The sequence below is a fragment of the Stegostoma tigrinum genome, chromosome 16, assembly GCF_030684315.1.
Source record: "Stegostoma tigrinum isolate sSteTig4 chromosome 16, sSteTig4.hap1, whole genome shotgun sequence".
In the NCBI taxonomy this organism is placed as follows: Eukaryota; Metazoa; Chordata; class Chondrichthyes; order Orectolobiformes; family Stegostomatidae; genus Stegostoma; species Stegostoma tigrinum.
The window spans coordinates 48,738,247-48,753,579 of NC_081369.1; the positions used below are offsets into that span (position 1 = coordinate 48,738,247).

Here is a 15,333-nt window from a genome sequence, read left to right on the forward strand (position 1 = left end):
AGCAATGACCATTGTGATATGACATTACCAGAAATTGAGCCTACTGGCCTTCAATAATTTCTGCTTCAGGGTTTTATACTTGAGAAAATAGTTACTCTTTCTTGTGTTATTAGCTTAAGTAAAATAAACAGAACACTATTTAAAATCAGAATTATGATTAACAGATGAGTGGATATTCTCTCAATCTACTTAACTATTGGCAATAATTTTGCTTCTAAATAGGTTCTTTTTGCTTATGCTGCTGAACAAAATAATTATCCCTATTATCAGGTAGAATTAATCAATAGGTTGTGGAGCAGGCTAGTTGGCAACAGGCAGTTCAGTGGGACCGGAACAAGGCGAAAAATTAGCGGTGAAGATGTTAAACTGGTCTTTCAAAGAAAGTAAAGTGAATGATTTTCTTTAATCCTTCATTCTCCACCAAAAGTGAATTTAAAATAATCATTCCTGAAATCATGAAGGTAGGAATTACAAATAGGAGTTTTTTTCTGTGGATTCACTGGTTTTGTGAATAACTGCGATGGGAGATGGCTACAAATTGGTCAGAGGTCAAATCCATGATTTATTTTTTCATTATTTATATCCGAATGAATACAAACTTTCAATGAGTACATTTTTTGTTAACTGTGCTTAACGCATTTTCTCTTTTTATATTACTCGTACGACCTGTTTTTGTGAATGTGATGTTGGCTGTAATTCCTACCTTTCCCAACTGAAGTAATGAATGAATGATTCCTTAAAGTGCAATTATTTTAATTACGGTTCCCATTCATTTGAACAGTTGCTGGTGAGTTTGTATTAACCTCTTTTTAAATATCTTGTGATGTACTTCTTCCTTACATTTTCCCCAAACTTTGCTCCACCTCTTGCTTATGATGGTGTCTGCATTATCAGAACTGGTTTAAATTACCAGTATTTTTGTAGAACCATTTATTTAAAATCATCGGGCTGTATCATTTTCTTTGTGTTGGAGTTACTGTATGGCACAGTCTGCGTTATTTTTTTCAGCATCCATGTAACTGAGTCTAGGCTTTGGAGGTTTCATTCATGATTACAAGAACAATATTTTCAAACGTGCAGATCAATCTCGTTATTGATGTGTTTTTTTTGCGATTGATTAGATTCAAGTCATTTAAAAGTAAAACAAGGAGTTTTTTTCTGTGGATTCACTGGTTTTGTGAATAACTGCGATGGGAGATGGCTACAAATTGGTCAGAGGTCAAATCCATGATCTGGAATTCTCCCGAAAAAGTACCCTGGTCGGGACCTTGGGGTTACTCTCTTTATCCAATGTTACCTAACAAATAAACACAAATAAGGCTCAGCTGGAAATGTGTGCGCAATTCCATGAAGGGGGACATTCTTTCCTTGCCTTACTTTGTGGAATGTGGACAATGTGATTCTTAAGGATTCATAATGTATGAAAGAACGATAGAGTCATCGAGATGTACAACACGGAAACACACTGTTTGGTCCAATTCAGTCATGCTTACCAGATATCCTAAATTTATTTAGTCCCATTTGCCAGCATTTGGCCCTTATCCCTCTAAACGCTTCCTATTTATGAATCCATCTAGACACCTTTTAAATGTTGTAATTGTCCCTGCCTCCATCACCTCCTCTCATAGCTCATGCATCACCCTCTGCATGAAAAAGTTGCCTATAGGTCCCTTTTAAATCTTTCCCTTCTCACTAAGAGTGACTGTTATGCATGAACATATTTGCAAGGAAGAAAGGCAGAGTTGTATCAGCAGTTATAGAAATTGTCATTTTAAAGGAGTGCTAGTGTTTCAGTATTGTGTTTTGTAACATATGTGGTATTTGACTACATGAAGAAAAAAAGAGAGAGACCGCAAGGTGTAACAAAGTGGATTGCGGAAAGATTAAAATAGTTCAAATTCTCCTCTTTCGGAAAGGAGAGGTTTTTTTTAAATAAACTAGTCAGGAATTTTCAAAATAAGGAGGAGACAGATTAAATTTCAAATAAATCATCTACACTTGGGAAAACAATCAAAGTGAAGTTAATAAATCTGATCATTCGTGAGTTGAAATGAGAAAGGAAATTAACGTGAAAGCTGCTGAAATCACAAAACACTATCTATTTACCAGCCACTTTTGAGAAGAAGATCTTGTCACCCACACTAGGTGTCCAAAGAGTGATACTATACCCACAAAAACACTGTAAAACAACTTAAGTGGCTTAGTGGTAATATCATTCAGGTGCTAATCCAGAAACACAGATAATGCTGTGAGGAACCCAAGTTCAAATCCCACCACAGCAAATGGTAGATTCTGAATTCAGCAGACATCTGGAATTAAGAGTCTAATGATGACCATGAAGTTAATTGTTGAGGAAAGATCTAATTGGTTCACTAATTCCCTACAGGGAGGAGAAACTGTCATGCTGACTTGGTCTGGCCTACATGTGAAACTCCAGACCCACCATTGGCAGTGGGATGGGCAATAAATGCTAACCTAGCCAGCCACACCCTCCTCCTGTGAATAAAGAATGAATAAAAAAAAAGGAAATAATCATAACCTCAGTTGGTATTGCTCCTATCATGCAAACAAAAACAAGAGTGGATGACTTGTTGGTCAATTGCTTTCTCTTGGGAAAGCTATAAAGGCCAGTATCCTGTTACCAAATCACCCCTTATCTACATGTACAAAGTCCATGACACTGACCCAGCCAGTTCCTAGACTGAACAGAATCTCTGACAGTCCTGTTTATATCTGTCAGCCAGGGCTCCCTGATTGGACCAGATTAACAGCCCCAATCAAGAAACTCATAAGGCCCACCTGGCTGACCTTGTTCCAACCACTACAACTGGTTTCCATCATTTTCTGCAGTTCTGTTTGCTATCCGTTGATACCTCACTATGAAATGTATGTTTGCACTTTGGGTATGGACAGGATCAGTCTTGGCTGTGACATGGCTTCTTGTTTTTATTAATAGCCTGGCAGTTGCAGCTATTCCAGAAGGCCTACCAATTGTTGTCACGGTAACGTTGGCACTAGGTGTAATTAGAATGTCAAAGAAGAAAGTCATAATAAAGAAACTCCCTGTTGTAGAAACATTAGGTAAGTCATCAGAATGAGTTTATTTTCTCCAATTTTTTAAGTCACTCAGCTTCTGAATAACTTGATTTGTTTTACACCCAAATAAATCATCTTTTGAAGGAACTATCAGGCACAATGCAGCAGAGGCAGTCAGTTTAAAAACAAATGCCTTTAATATATGTGCATTGCTCAAGAAAAATGTAAATTACATTTCCGCTTTTCTTGCTGTTTGATTTGTACAAACCTTCTCATACATAAATGGCCAAGATAGTAATAGAATCTTGACTTAATAAGTTAGCTTCCTAATCAATTCCTGAATATAATTTTTGACAAAATGCAATTTAATTACTAGTTACACTTATTAACTTCTAGGTTGCTGTAATGTTATTTGTTCTGATAAGACTGGCACCCTAACAGCTAATGAAATGACTGTAACGCGATTGGTTACATCAGATGGAATCCATGCAGAGGTGAGCAATGTAGTATCTTGCATTTTCAACCTGATAAAGGTTTTTATCGTTCCTTCATCACAATTTATCCATGTACAAAACTTTGGAGGACAAATTAAAACAGGGTGTAAGGGTCACAGTGCATGATTAACTCACGCTCATTCCTTTCAATGCATCTAATTTGTAACTGCTGTTATGTCTGCTCATTTATGCGATTGTAACCTGCAGTTAGTACTGCCTTAGCTTAAAGCAGCACTGCCTTATTTAAAATCAGCCTGCCGTTCACCAGGACGGAGGTGCATTGTGACTAGAATAAGTCCTGGAAATCATTGTAAAAGGGTGTTTGGCCTGTAAATAGCTGGTCATGCATGCTCCAAGTTCCTTCAAGACCTTGAAACGGAATGGATAGAGGAGGAAGTAGATTTTCTATTTACAGGATACTCAGAAACCTTCAAACAGACACTGAAAAGGCAGTGGACCAGATAGCCATACCACTCACAGTTGCCATAATAGTCAACGGCACCACTTAATGCCAAGGGCTTGGATGAAGTACCAGAACAAGTTTAGTAGACTCACACAAGTGCTCAGGATCACTGATTACATCTTTAAAAGCCATACACTGCCAACTGCATCACCAGCCAAATAGCTGTATGCAGAGCTTAGGGCCCATGCACTTCAACTTCACTCCCTCACTGTGGACCCAACCATCATGTAGCATTTGATGGACAATATTTCAGCTTCAACTGCAGTTCAAGCAGAAGCTGTAGTGTCGATGTGCTGTAATGGAATCTCAGCCTGAAGGTATGCGAGCCGAATCTCTACTATTGTGGTTATAGTTATCAAAGTCCAAAGTGGCTTGAGGGTGTCTTAGCAGTCTAGCAATGTGTCCTTCATTTACATGACTAGGATTGGTGACATGCTGCCTGAGAGGAATAGCATTAGTTCTTTAGAATGTGAACCTGCTGTCTTCTTTCAGAATGAGCAAATTCTTCTGTTTAACTTTTCAATCCCATCAGCACCAATGCTGTTGTCTGGTCCAGACTGATACCACCCATTCAAAATGATTTAATCTGAAAATGAGCTTTCCAGTGTCAAAACTGCTTGAGATCATTTTTCAAGGTCCCCCATCATGGAAGTCTGCAGCCTTCCATCAGCTATGGTCTACTAATGGGGTAGCGTTGATTAGGATCACTGCAGCAGGCACAGACACACAGGAGAGTCACTACTCAAAGGGTGATCAACCAATTTTTGACTGCAATCTTGTATTGTTTGAAGAAACATTTTTGGAATATTTGTTTTACAATAGCTTTGACCGCAGTATTACATCCAAGAGGTCTGTGATGGTGAGCTTGCAGTGGAAGCTAATGTATGGGAACATTATCTCGTGGAGAATTTGGGTTACATTCATTGGTGACATGGTCAGATGAGCTGCTTGTTGAAGGCCAGTCAGAAAGGGAATTCATTGGCTCATTTTCAAGCTATCTAAAAGTATTCATTAGCTATTGTTGAAAGAGAATTGGCTAACAGACTTAAATATAACCATTTGAATAATGGCCAAATCTAATTTAGTTGCATTTTGGGCTTGTGAATTAAAATTGCATTTTTATTTGTTGCAGGTAACTGGTACAGGATATAATGGAAATGGTAATGTACACTTGTCATCCAATGGAGAAATAGTAAAGGCATTCTCCAATCTATCTGTAGGAAAACTGGTTGAAGTGAGTTACTTTTTAATTAATTCCCTGAATGTGGGTGTCACTGGTATTTATTGTTCTTTCCTAGTTGGCCTTCAAAAGGTGGTGGTGTTGGGTGTTCTTCTTGAACTGCTGCTATCCAACTGAACTAAACACAATATTCCAAGTGTGGTCTAACCAGTGTTTTACAGAGCTGCAGCATAACCTCATGCATCTTAAACTCAATTCCCCTGACAATGAAAGCCAACACATTATATGCCTTCTTTACAACCCTATTAACTTGGGTGGCAACTTTTAGAGATCTATGGATGTAGTCTCTGAGATCCCTCATACCTCCACACTGCCAAGAACCTTGCCATTAACCCTGTATTCTGCATTCAAATTTGCCCTTCCAAAATGAATCACATGACACTTTTCTGGGTTGAATTCCATCTGTCACTTCTTTGCCCAGCTCTGCATCCTGTCAATGTCCTGTTGCAATCTACACGCTATCCACGTCTGCACCAATCTTTGTGTCATCGACAAACTTTCTAAGCCACCCTTCCACTTCTTCATCCAAGTCATTTGTAATGATCACAAGATATTACCACAATTTTTGCTTTAATATCAATGTCAGTCAATCTCCAGTCGCCTCTGGCACTCAGCTCATGTGACCATTTTTGGAGATAGCCTGCAACAAGATCTCATGCCAATTGGCACTGATGGAACCCAAACTGTGCGTCAATGAGCAATTTATTAATGAGGACCACTTAATAGAGTAGTAACCATGGAACTGAACAAATTCCAAAATTAGTCAAGGATGGCCAAGTGAAAATCAAGAGGGATAAAATGGAATGGACGTCAACGAAACAGAAGTGTAGAAAATATTGCAATCTGTGTTTTAAAAGTGTGCAAAAAGAAACAGAGTAACAAAAGTAAACATGGGCCCTTTGGGGATTAGATTGGAAGAATTGTAATGGGTAAAAATCAAAATATTTTCTATCTGTTTTCACAGTAGAAGATGCAAAATCATAGAATCTTTACAGTGCAGAAAGTGGCCATTCAGCCCATCAAGCCTGCACTGACTCCGCTGAAGAGTTTGCCACACAGACCCACCGCCCGAGCCTATTCCCATGAACCCACATTTACTATGGCTAATCCTCATAACCTGCACATTCCCGGACACAACAGGACAATTTAGTATGGGCAGGTAGATGGGTAGGAATGATTTAGAGGGATCTGTGTCAAACGCAGGGGAATGGAACTAGTTTGTTTAGAAAATCTGATCGGCATGGTTGAGTTGGGCCAAAGGGCCTATTTCCTTGCTGTATGACTCTATGACTGTGCAGCTAATCCACCTACAGACTCAAAACGACCCAAACAATTTGGAACTAAGGGTCTGATAAAAGTGAGGAACTTAATATAATTAATATGAATAAAGAACAATATAAAAAATAATCACCGACACTAAATCCATTAGAACTTCCTGAATATGTAACTATCAGGGTGGATAAAGGAGAACACATTGGATTTTCAAAAGGTATTTGATAAGGTGCCAGAAATAAAAAATATTACACCAGATAATATTCTTGTGGTTAAGGGGTAATCCATTGTTCCTAATCTTTCCTCTAGCCATGACAGAGAGCAACAAAGTAAGAATGAACAGGTTATTTTGTTACTGGTGACGTACTGCAAAGACTGCTGGTGGGGCCTCATGTTTAAAATTTGCTTACTCATAGGCTGGATGTTTATGCAATAATGCTGTTATCAGAGAAGACACATTAATGGGACAACCAACAGAGGGTGCCTTAATTGCTCTTGCAATGAAGGTAATTACTGAAAAAATACATTTGGATATTTGAAGCAGAAGGTAAATAGTGCATTAGCTACAAGTTAGTATTAAACTACAGCTAAATTATCTTAAAATGTTGTAAATGTCATGTGGAGAAGGCATCCAATGTATTTTTAAATTTCAGTTGCATGATGTGAATCTCACCCGAAGAGATGAATGTTTACAATACAACTTAATTATTCAATCACAGTCAATGACATAAGAAATTGCCATGAATTACCTTTTTACCATTTCAGTGGAACTGAAATGAGGTGAAACACCCAAGTAATGTGCTCTTAAGGAGGAGGCTAGTAATGACAGCTCTTTAAGGTAGCAGTGTGCTTCCATTTGCTAATGAGTTTGTGTTTTTGGACCTATATTGTTAAAGTTTCCACTGCATTGTGAAACCTGGCAAGTATAAGGTGAAGACATTGTTGTGTCTCAGCCAGGAAGTGCACCATACTACATGCTGCTCATTCCAGCTCTATTCGCAACCTCTACCTCCCTCATTACATGTTTTTCATTCCCCAGCTATGTTGTTGTGACACAGATTTTTTTCACCTCTCTCAGACCACTAATTAGCTGACAGGATGGCAGGGAAATTTCCTGTTGAATAGGCTATCAAAGTATAGGGGCTTAATTTTTTTTTAAATTCATAATGGGATGAGGGCATCGCTGGCAAGGCAGCATTTATTGCCCAGAAGGCAGTTCAGAATCAACCACAATTCTGTGGGTCTGAAGTCATAGTTTTTTTTAGATTAGATTAGATTCCCTACAGTGTGGAAACAGGCCCTTCGGCTCAACAAGTCCACACCGCCTCTTGGAGCATCACACCCAGATGCATCCCCCTATAACCCACACACCCCTGAACACTACGGGCAATTTAACATGGCCGATCCACCTAGCCTGCACATTTTTGGACTGTGGGAGGAAACCGGAGCACTCGGAGAAAACCCACGCAGACTCGGGGAGAATGTGCAAACTCCACACGGACAGTCGCCCGAGGCTGGAATCAAACCCGGGTCCCTGGTGCTGTGAGGCTGCAGTGCTAATCACTGAGCCACCGTGCCGCCCCTCAAGGCCGTAGAGGCCAGACCAGGTAAGGATGGCGGTTTCCTTTCCTAGAGGACATTAGTAAACCACTTGGGCTTTTCTGACAATCAGCAATGGATTCGTGGTCATCATCAGATTCTTAACTCCAGATATTTTTATTGGATTCAAATCCCACCATCTGCTGTGACAGGATTCGAATCAGGGTCCCTAGAATGTTATCTGGGTCTCTGGATTAACAGTCCAGCATTAATAGCACTAGGCTGTTGTCACCCCCTTAATTAGAAGACAGTAAGAATGTCGTTTACCCATGAAGGACCACCTTAATAGTCTTTTTTAATGTTATTGTGCAAGTATAATTTTAACTGAAATACATATGTCATTCAGTACAAATAGGTCTGGAGGAAAAGTAAGAGGTGACTTGATTAAATTATTGAACAACCTTTCGCTTTAAAATCTAATGTCTTGCATTTTGAATTGAAGATGGACCTTGATCATGTTAAGCAGAGCTATACGAGGAAGAAAGAATATCCATTTAGCTCAGAACAGAAATGGATGGCAGTTAAATGTGTCCACCAGAGTCGGGTAGGGACTGTTTTGTTTGGGAACTTGAAAGAGATTTTCTGTGGTTTGTCTCTGTCTCTGAGGCAGCACTAACTGTTGTTATGTGCCATTTAAAGGAAACTGAAGAAGTTTACTTCATGAAGGGTGCGTATGAAGGAGTTATTCAGTACTGCAGCAATTATAACAATGGTGGCATGCCTGTGCCCCTCACACCACAACAAAAGACTATATATGTCCAACAACAAGCAAAATTAGGATCAGAGGGTCTGCGTGGTATGATCTTGTGTTCTGTCTTAAGTTTCATAAACAATTAATTGTCTTGTGAAAATGTGTGTGTATTTGATATCTTTTTAGCTCTTTGTAATATATATAATGGTAAATGGATAACTATTGAATATTAATTGGTTACATAATGGTTGCACCAAATCATTTTATCATAGAAAATCATTGTACAAAAGGTTAATACATGCCCCCACTGGGGTGTCCTTAAAGCAGGGCAGCGTGGGAGTGTATAAGATATATTGTCCCGGTGAGCACATCTTGATAATGAGTAAAGGGGGTGGTAGGGTTACCAAAATTGCCGACTGCCATCTGTGCTTGAGTGAACAAAGTATCCATTGAGTTTGCAACTTATTCAGAGCGTGAGTTTGTTTGGCATTCATCACAGCCCAGTATTATCCTGCCCATTACATAATACAGTAAGCATGAGCAAGGGTTGGACAGCTTTTTTTGTTTTAAAGTGTTTTTAATAGATCTGGGAAGAAGTGAGCTCTGAGGAAGGGGCAGGGCCACCAACTTCAGGGATTACTGTTTGCAGATTGGGTTTAACTGCCTCACTTCCATCCCTGAATTCTTTTGCCCCTTCATGTAGTACACCAACTCACCACACTCACCCCATTCCATCAGTAAAATTGCCCAATCCATCCCAGCCCGATATCCTCCATTTGCCTTGGTATGGGATACTTCCTTTCAGTAGGCCAGCCTGCAGTTCCAGCTGTGCCTACTACTACATTCTGGCGCTGCTGGGACTGCAAACCAACCAGGTTACCCAGCACTTGGGAAGGGCTCAGTTCATCCACTTCACCAACACCTTCCACCCCAACCTTCAGTTCACCTGGGCCATCTCCAGCACATCCCTCACCTTCCTGGATCTCTCAGTCTCCATCTGGCAACCAGCTTGTAACTGATGCCCATTTCAAGCCCACCGACTCCCACAGCTACCGAGAATACACCTCCACCCACCCACCCTCCTGCAAAAATTCCATTCCCTATTCCCAATTCCTCCGCCTCCGCCGCATCTGCTCCCACGATGAGGCATTCCACTCCCGCACATCCCAGATGTCCAAGTTCTTCAAGGACTGCAACTTTCCCCCCACAGTGGTCGAGAACGCCCTTGACCGCGTCTCTCGCATTTCCCGCAACACAACCCTCACACCCCGCCCCCGCCACAACCGCCCAAAGAGGATCCCCCTCGTTCTCACACACCACCCCACCAATCTCCGGATACAACGCATCATCCTCCGACACTTCTGCCATCTACAATCCGACCCCACCACCCAAGACATTTTTCCATCCCCACCCCTGTCTGCTTTCCAGAGAGACCACTCTCTCCGTGACTCCCTTGTTCGCTCCACACTGCCCTCCAACCCCACCACACCCGGCACCTTCCCCTGCAACCGCAGGAAATGCTACACTTGCCCCCATACCACCTCCCTCACCCCTATCCCAGGCCCCAAGATGACTTTCCACATTAAGCAGAGGTTCACCCGCACATCTGCCAATGTGGTATACTGCATCCACTGTACCCGGTATGGCTAACTCTACATTGGGGAAACCAAGCGGAGGCAGAACACCTCCACTCGGTTCGCAATAAACAACTGCACCTCCCAGTCACAAACCATTTCCACTCCCCCTCTCATTCTTTAGATGACATGTCCAACATGGGCCTCCTGCAGTGCCACAATGATGCCACCCGAAGGTTGCAGGAACAGCAACTCATATTCCGCTTGGGAACCCTGCAGCCCAATGGTATCAATGTGGACTTCACCAGCTTCAAAATCTCCCCTTCCCCCACCGCATCCCAAAACCAGCCCAGTTCATCCCCTCCCCCCACTGCACCACACAACCAGCCCAGCTCTTCCCCCCCACCCACTGCATCCCAAAACCAGCCCAGCCTGTTTCTGCCTCCCTAACCTGTTCTTCCTCTCACCCATCCCTTCCTCCCACCCCAAGCCGCACCTCCATCTCCTACCTACTAACCTCATCCCACCTCCTTGACCTGTCCGTCTTCCCTGGACTGACCTATCCCCTCTCTACCTCCCCACCTATACTCTCCTCTTCACCTATCTTCTTTTCTCTCCATCTTCGGTCCGCCTCCCCCCTCTCCCTATTTATTCCAGTTCCCTCTCCCCATCCCCCTCTCTGATGAAGGTTCTAGGCCCGAAACATCAGCTTTTGTGCTCCTGAGATGCTGCTGGGCCTGCGGTGTTCATCCACCCTCACATTTTATTCTCTTGGGAAGGGTGGGATTTCCTCCCACCGATGGAAGGAAGTGCACTGACAATTTGTTGGGTTTGGTTGGTTGGTCTGCAATCACCTTCATTATTTGGGGCAAGAGGGTGATTGTATGGAGAAGTCATGAGTAGACTGGCCACCATCGAATTACACACCATTATTAAATACAACCCACGTCATTAAATACGACCCTAAAACTTTGTTCTTCTTTGTGCATCCAGTAAGATGATAGAGTGTGGATGATGGAGAGTGTGGAAAACCCTTCAGGGTCGAGGTCCAAAACTTCAGCGATGCTGCTTGGCCTGCTGTGTTCATCCAGCTCTACACCTTGTTATCTCAGATTCTCCAGCATCTGCAGTTGCTATTATCTCAGTTACATTATTTAACCTTGTACGTTACAGACTACACTGATTTGAGAAAACAATTCCACTGAGATTATGCATAATATTTTCCCAAATTGACAGTTCTAAATGGCACCCAAACAACACCCTTCCGCAAATTATCCCTGACCCAAACCATAAGAAGACCTGGAACCACAGCCATCGGGATTGCTCAGCTCTCTAAAGGGATACCCTGGTAATCCAAACAAAAAACAGAACAGGCCCGCTCTCACCTTCTGTAGTCCCCATAGTCCAAGTTCCAGACTCCAGGGATTCCAAGGTCAAATCTAAGTGGAGGCTGCCCATCATTTAAATGGAAACTGCCTCCTTCAAGTGTGCTTGCCCAAACTACGGACCACCCCATTTCCCGTCTCCAGGAAAATGGGAATACCAGGTTCGGGGTGACTTTGGATTTCCAAAATATTCTGACATTTTGCCGCAAAGGAAAAACAGTCTGTCATTGCAAAAGTCTGATTCCAAGTACTAGATTGTTCCAGTAAATTGAGGATTTCAAAGGTAGCGTGCACGTGATCTCAATATCTATTGGCTCTCAATCCAAGTTGATTATATATAATACATGTTCAACAAAGACAAAATTAGTTTTAATGAGGTTTTCTTTCCCTTTTTTTCCCCTCAGTGCTCACACTAGCTGCTGGGTGTGAATTAGGTGCACTTACGTTCTTGGGATTGATTGGCATCATTGATCCACCAAGAACTGAAGTCAAGGGAGCAGTTCAAATGCTTCAAAGTTCAGGCATTGCTGTAAAGATGATCACTGGAGACTCTATGGAGACAGCTATTTCTATAGGTGCTGTGAATTTTGGCATTCGTTATTTTAAGCAATAATTTTTTTGTCTTTAGTTAATTTTGGGATCTAATTCCAGACAGAATCCTAAATGATTAACAACTTTATTGCCAAATTCTATTTATGTAATGATTCACCCATTTCTAGGTGTAAAAGATAATATTGTAGGCAAGATAATTTTAAAGAAAATGAGTCAATTTAAGGGATGTTTATCTGTTGCTGTATCTGATGTTTTCTCTGGCCATTCATAGCACCAGCCTATAGTTTAGTATTGCAGCATGCCTCACAATATAGCATCTAACTTTAGCACACAGCTGATCATTTGCAATCCCTGCACAAATACAAGTTCTATTGTGCATGGGAACTGGAGAAAAAAATGTGTCAACCTGAAATCGATTGTCTACTTTTTAAAATTGAGAAGAAAAATATGAAGGATTGATTATGCTGTAGATTAGTTATTGAAGGGAGATTATTATAATACAGCTGTGCATGAAAACAACATGTCAAATTTGAACATTACAAGGCCAGGAATTGGAATTCACTCTAACCCCAATTGTGTTTGCCACACCAGCTATCAAAGGTCGATGCCAACAATGGAGCCTTACAATTTAAGCTTAATCATACTTTGCTTATTAATACATGAAATCAGTTTTGTAGCTACTAAATAATCTAGTGTTCTGCACACATCTACATCAGTATTTTTTGTCTGTAATCTGAAAAGACCAATAAATGATTAAAAACTGGCATTGAAAAAAATAATCAGACAAGGCAATATAGGCAGCTGCTTGGGTTATTCAAAATGTAATTTAATGTTACGATGTGGAGTTTCAGATTTTGAGACAGAAGCTTTCGGGGAGTGAATGGCATTCTATTGTCCTTGGCTGATGTTCTGGTAACTTATGAATCTATTCTATTCCTGGGCCTTTTGTAATGGATGACCCATTGGACTTACTTTCAATAGTAATAAATAACAATCATATTGCTGTCTGATTTTTATTCCTAACATGAGTAGCAGCAATGACAAAGGTATATGAGCTTACTGATCCACTGGTTTCTATTTCTCTACTGGGACACCTGCTATTGGGAATATGTCACTGGATGTGACTTTGTGTTTCACTGTTTTATTTCCATTGAGTGGATGTGTTTGTATTCTTAGAACACAGTTAAAAGGCTATTCTTAGGTAATAATTACAGACAAAAGTTTTTGTTAACAATTTCAAATAAAATGATCTGAGGTACAGAGCATAAATGGGTTGTATGATAGTAGGTAAACTTTTTAAAATTTATATGTACATTCAGGAAAAAGCATAGACCTTTATACTGATGATATGGAGGTTATGTCAGGGGAGCAGCTGGACCAACTAAAAGATGAGGATCTTTCTGTCATGGTAATGAAGGTATGATTCCAATCCAGTTATTCAAAGCACACATTAAGTTTCGCATGTGTACATGAACTGAAAACACTTTCCAAATGTGTATTTATAAGTTCCTCTTTAACATATTTATTCAACCGCCTGAAATAAACAATAGACAATAGGTGCTGGAGTAGGCCATTTGGCCCTTCGAGCCAGCACCACCATTCATTATGATCATGGCTGATCATCCACAATCAGTACCCTGTTCCTGCCTTATCCCCATAACCCTTGATTCCGCTATCTTTAAGAGCTCTATCTATCTCTTTCTTGAAAGTATCCAGAGAGTTGGCCTCCACTGCCTTCTGGGGCAGAGCATTCCATATATCCACCACTCTTTGGGTGAAGAAGTTTTTCCTCAACTCTGTTCTAAATGGCCTACCCCTCATTTTTAAACTGTGTCCTCTGGTTCTGGACTCACCCATCAGCGGAAACATGCTTCCTGCCTCCAGAGTGTCCAATCCCTTAATAATCTTATACGCCTCAATCAGATCCCCTCTCATCCTTCTAAACTCAAGTGTATACAAGCCCAGTCGCTCCAATCTTTCAACATATGATAGTCCCGCCATTCCGGGAATTGAAAGTTGTATATTTTTGAATGTTTAGCAAAAAAAAGTAGCTATTTAGAGATATTGCGGTTTGTGTCTTTGTTATATTTTTTAAATTAGAATAGCAAATGCTCCACAGAGCAGCATTTTAATGTAACAGGTATCCAACTAATAATTGTACACTTTCTCTGTCTCCATTCCTGTTTCTCAACCGCCAACCCCCACCCCCAAATCAGGTGGCCTTATTCTTCAGAACAAGTCCAAAGCACAAGCAGAAAATAGTTAAGGTATTTTTTTTTAAACTTGCACAATAAATTGGAAGTGTATTAATCCCTTCTGGTTTGGCGTTATCCATATATTTACTACATTTGTGTAAAGATGATGTAATTGTGAATGGAAGTTGTTTTAGATGCCTGACTGCTAATTTAAGTAGTAATAAATTTAGTTTAAATGTTATATTAACTACAAACTGTACAGTTATATACTTCCTATAATTGTTGATGCCTAGGCACTTCAGAGCAACAGTGCAGTGGTGGGAATGACTGGAGATGGTGTGAATGATGCTGTTGCTCTCAAATCTGCTGATATTGGAATTGCCATGAAAGGAACAGGGACTGATGTCAGTAAAGAAGCAGCAGGCATGATTCTGGTGGATGATAACTTTTCATCTATTTTGTGAGTAACTTCAATTGATGCCATTTAAGAATTTACCTTTGTTCTTTAGACAGTATGTTACCTATAATGCATTACAAAAGCTGACTTAAAACAAAGTACAAAGAACAATACAGCACAGAAACAGGCCCTTTGGCCTCCATCCCTGCGCCAGCACATTTTGCCCTTCCATACCAAAACTGTCTTCATTTACAGGATCTGTATTCCCCCGTTTCTGCCGTATTTACGTACTTGTTCAGGTGCTTCTTGAATGCTGCTATTGTGTTTGCTTCCACCATCTCCTCTGGCAGTACAGTCCAGGTACTCACCACCCTTTGCTTGGAAAAACTTGCCATTCACATCACTTTCAAAATTCTCTCTTGCATCTTGAAACTA

At 40.8% G+C, this 15,333-nt stretch overlaps 1 protein-coding gene across 6 annotated transcripts in view; it reads left to right on the top strand.

The window, feature by feature from the left end:
• LOC125459753 (calcium-transporting ATPase type 2C member 2-like) overlaps positions 1-15,333 on the top strand; it is a 108,737-nt gene that overhangs the window by 60,973 nt on the left and 32,431 nt on the right. For all 6 annotated transcript variants that reach the window (XM_048546558.2, XM_048546561.2, XM_048546560.2 and 3 more), the window contains 10 exons: positions 2,957-3,081; positions 3,433-3,530; positions 5,126-5,227; positions 6,922-7,011; positions 8,547-8,648; positions 8,744-8,900; positions 12,159-12,329; positions 13,626-13,723; positions 14,523-14,573; positions 14,795-14,961. In XM_048546558.2, the coding sequence (XP_048402515.1) occupies positions 2,957-3,081; positions 3,433-3,530; positions 5,126-5,227; positions 6,922-7,011; positions 8,547-8,648; positions 8,744-8,900; positions 12,159-12,329; positions 13,626-13,723; positions 14,523-14,573; positions 14,795-14,961 (1,161 nt within the window). The remainder of the gene's footprint in view (positions 1-2,956; positions 3,082-3,432; positions 3,531-5,125; positions 5,228-6,921; positions 7,012-8,546; positions 8,649-8,743; positions 8,901-12,158; positions 12,330-13,625; positions 13,724-14,522; positions 14,574-14,794; positions 14,962-15,333) is intronic.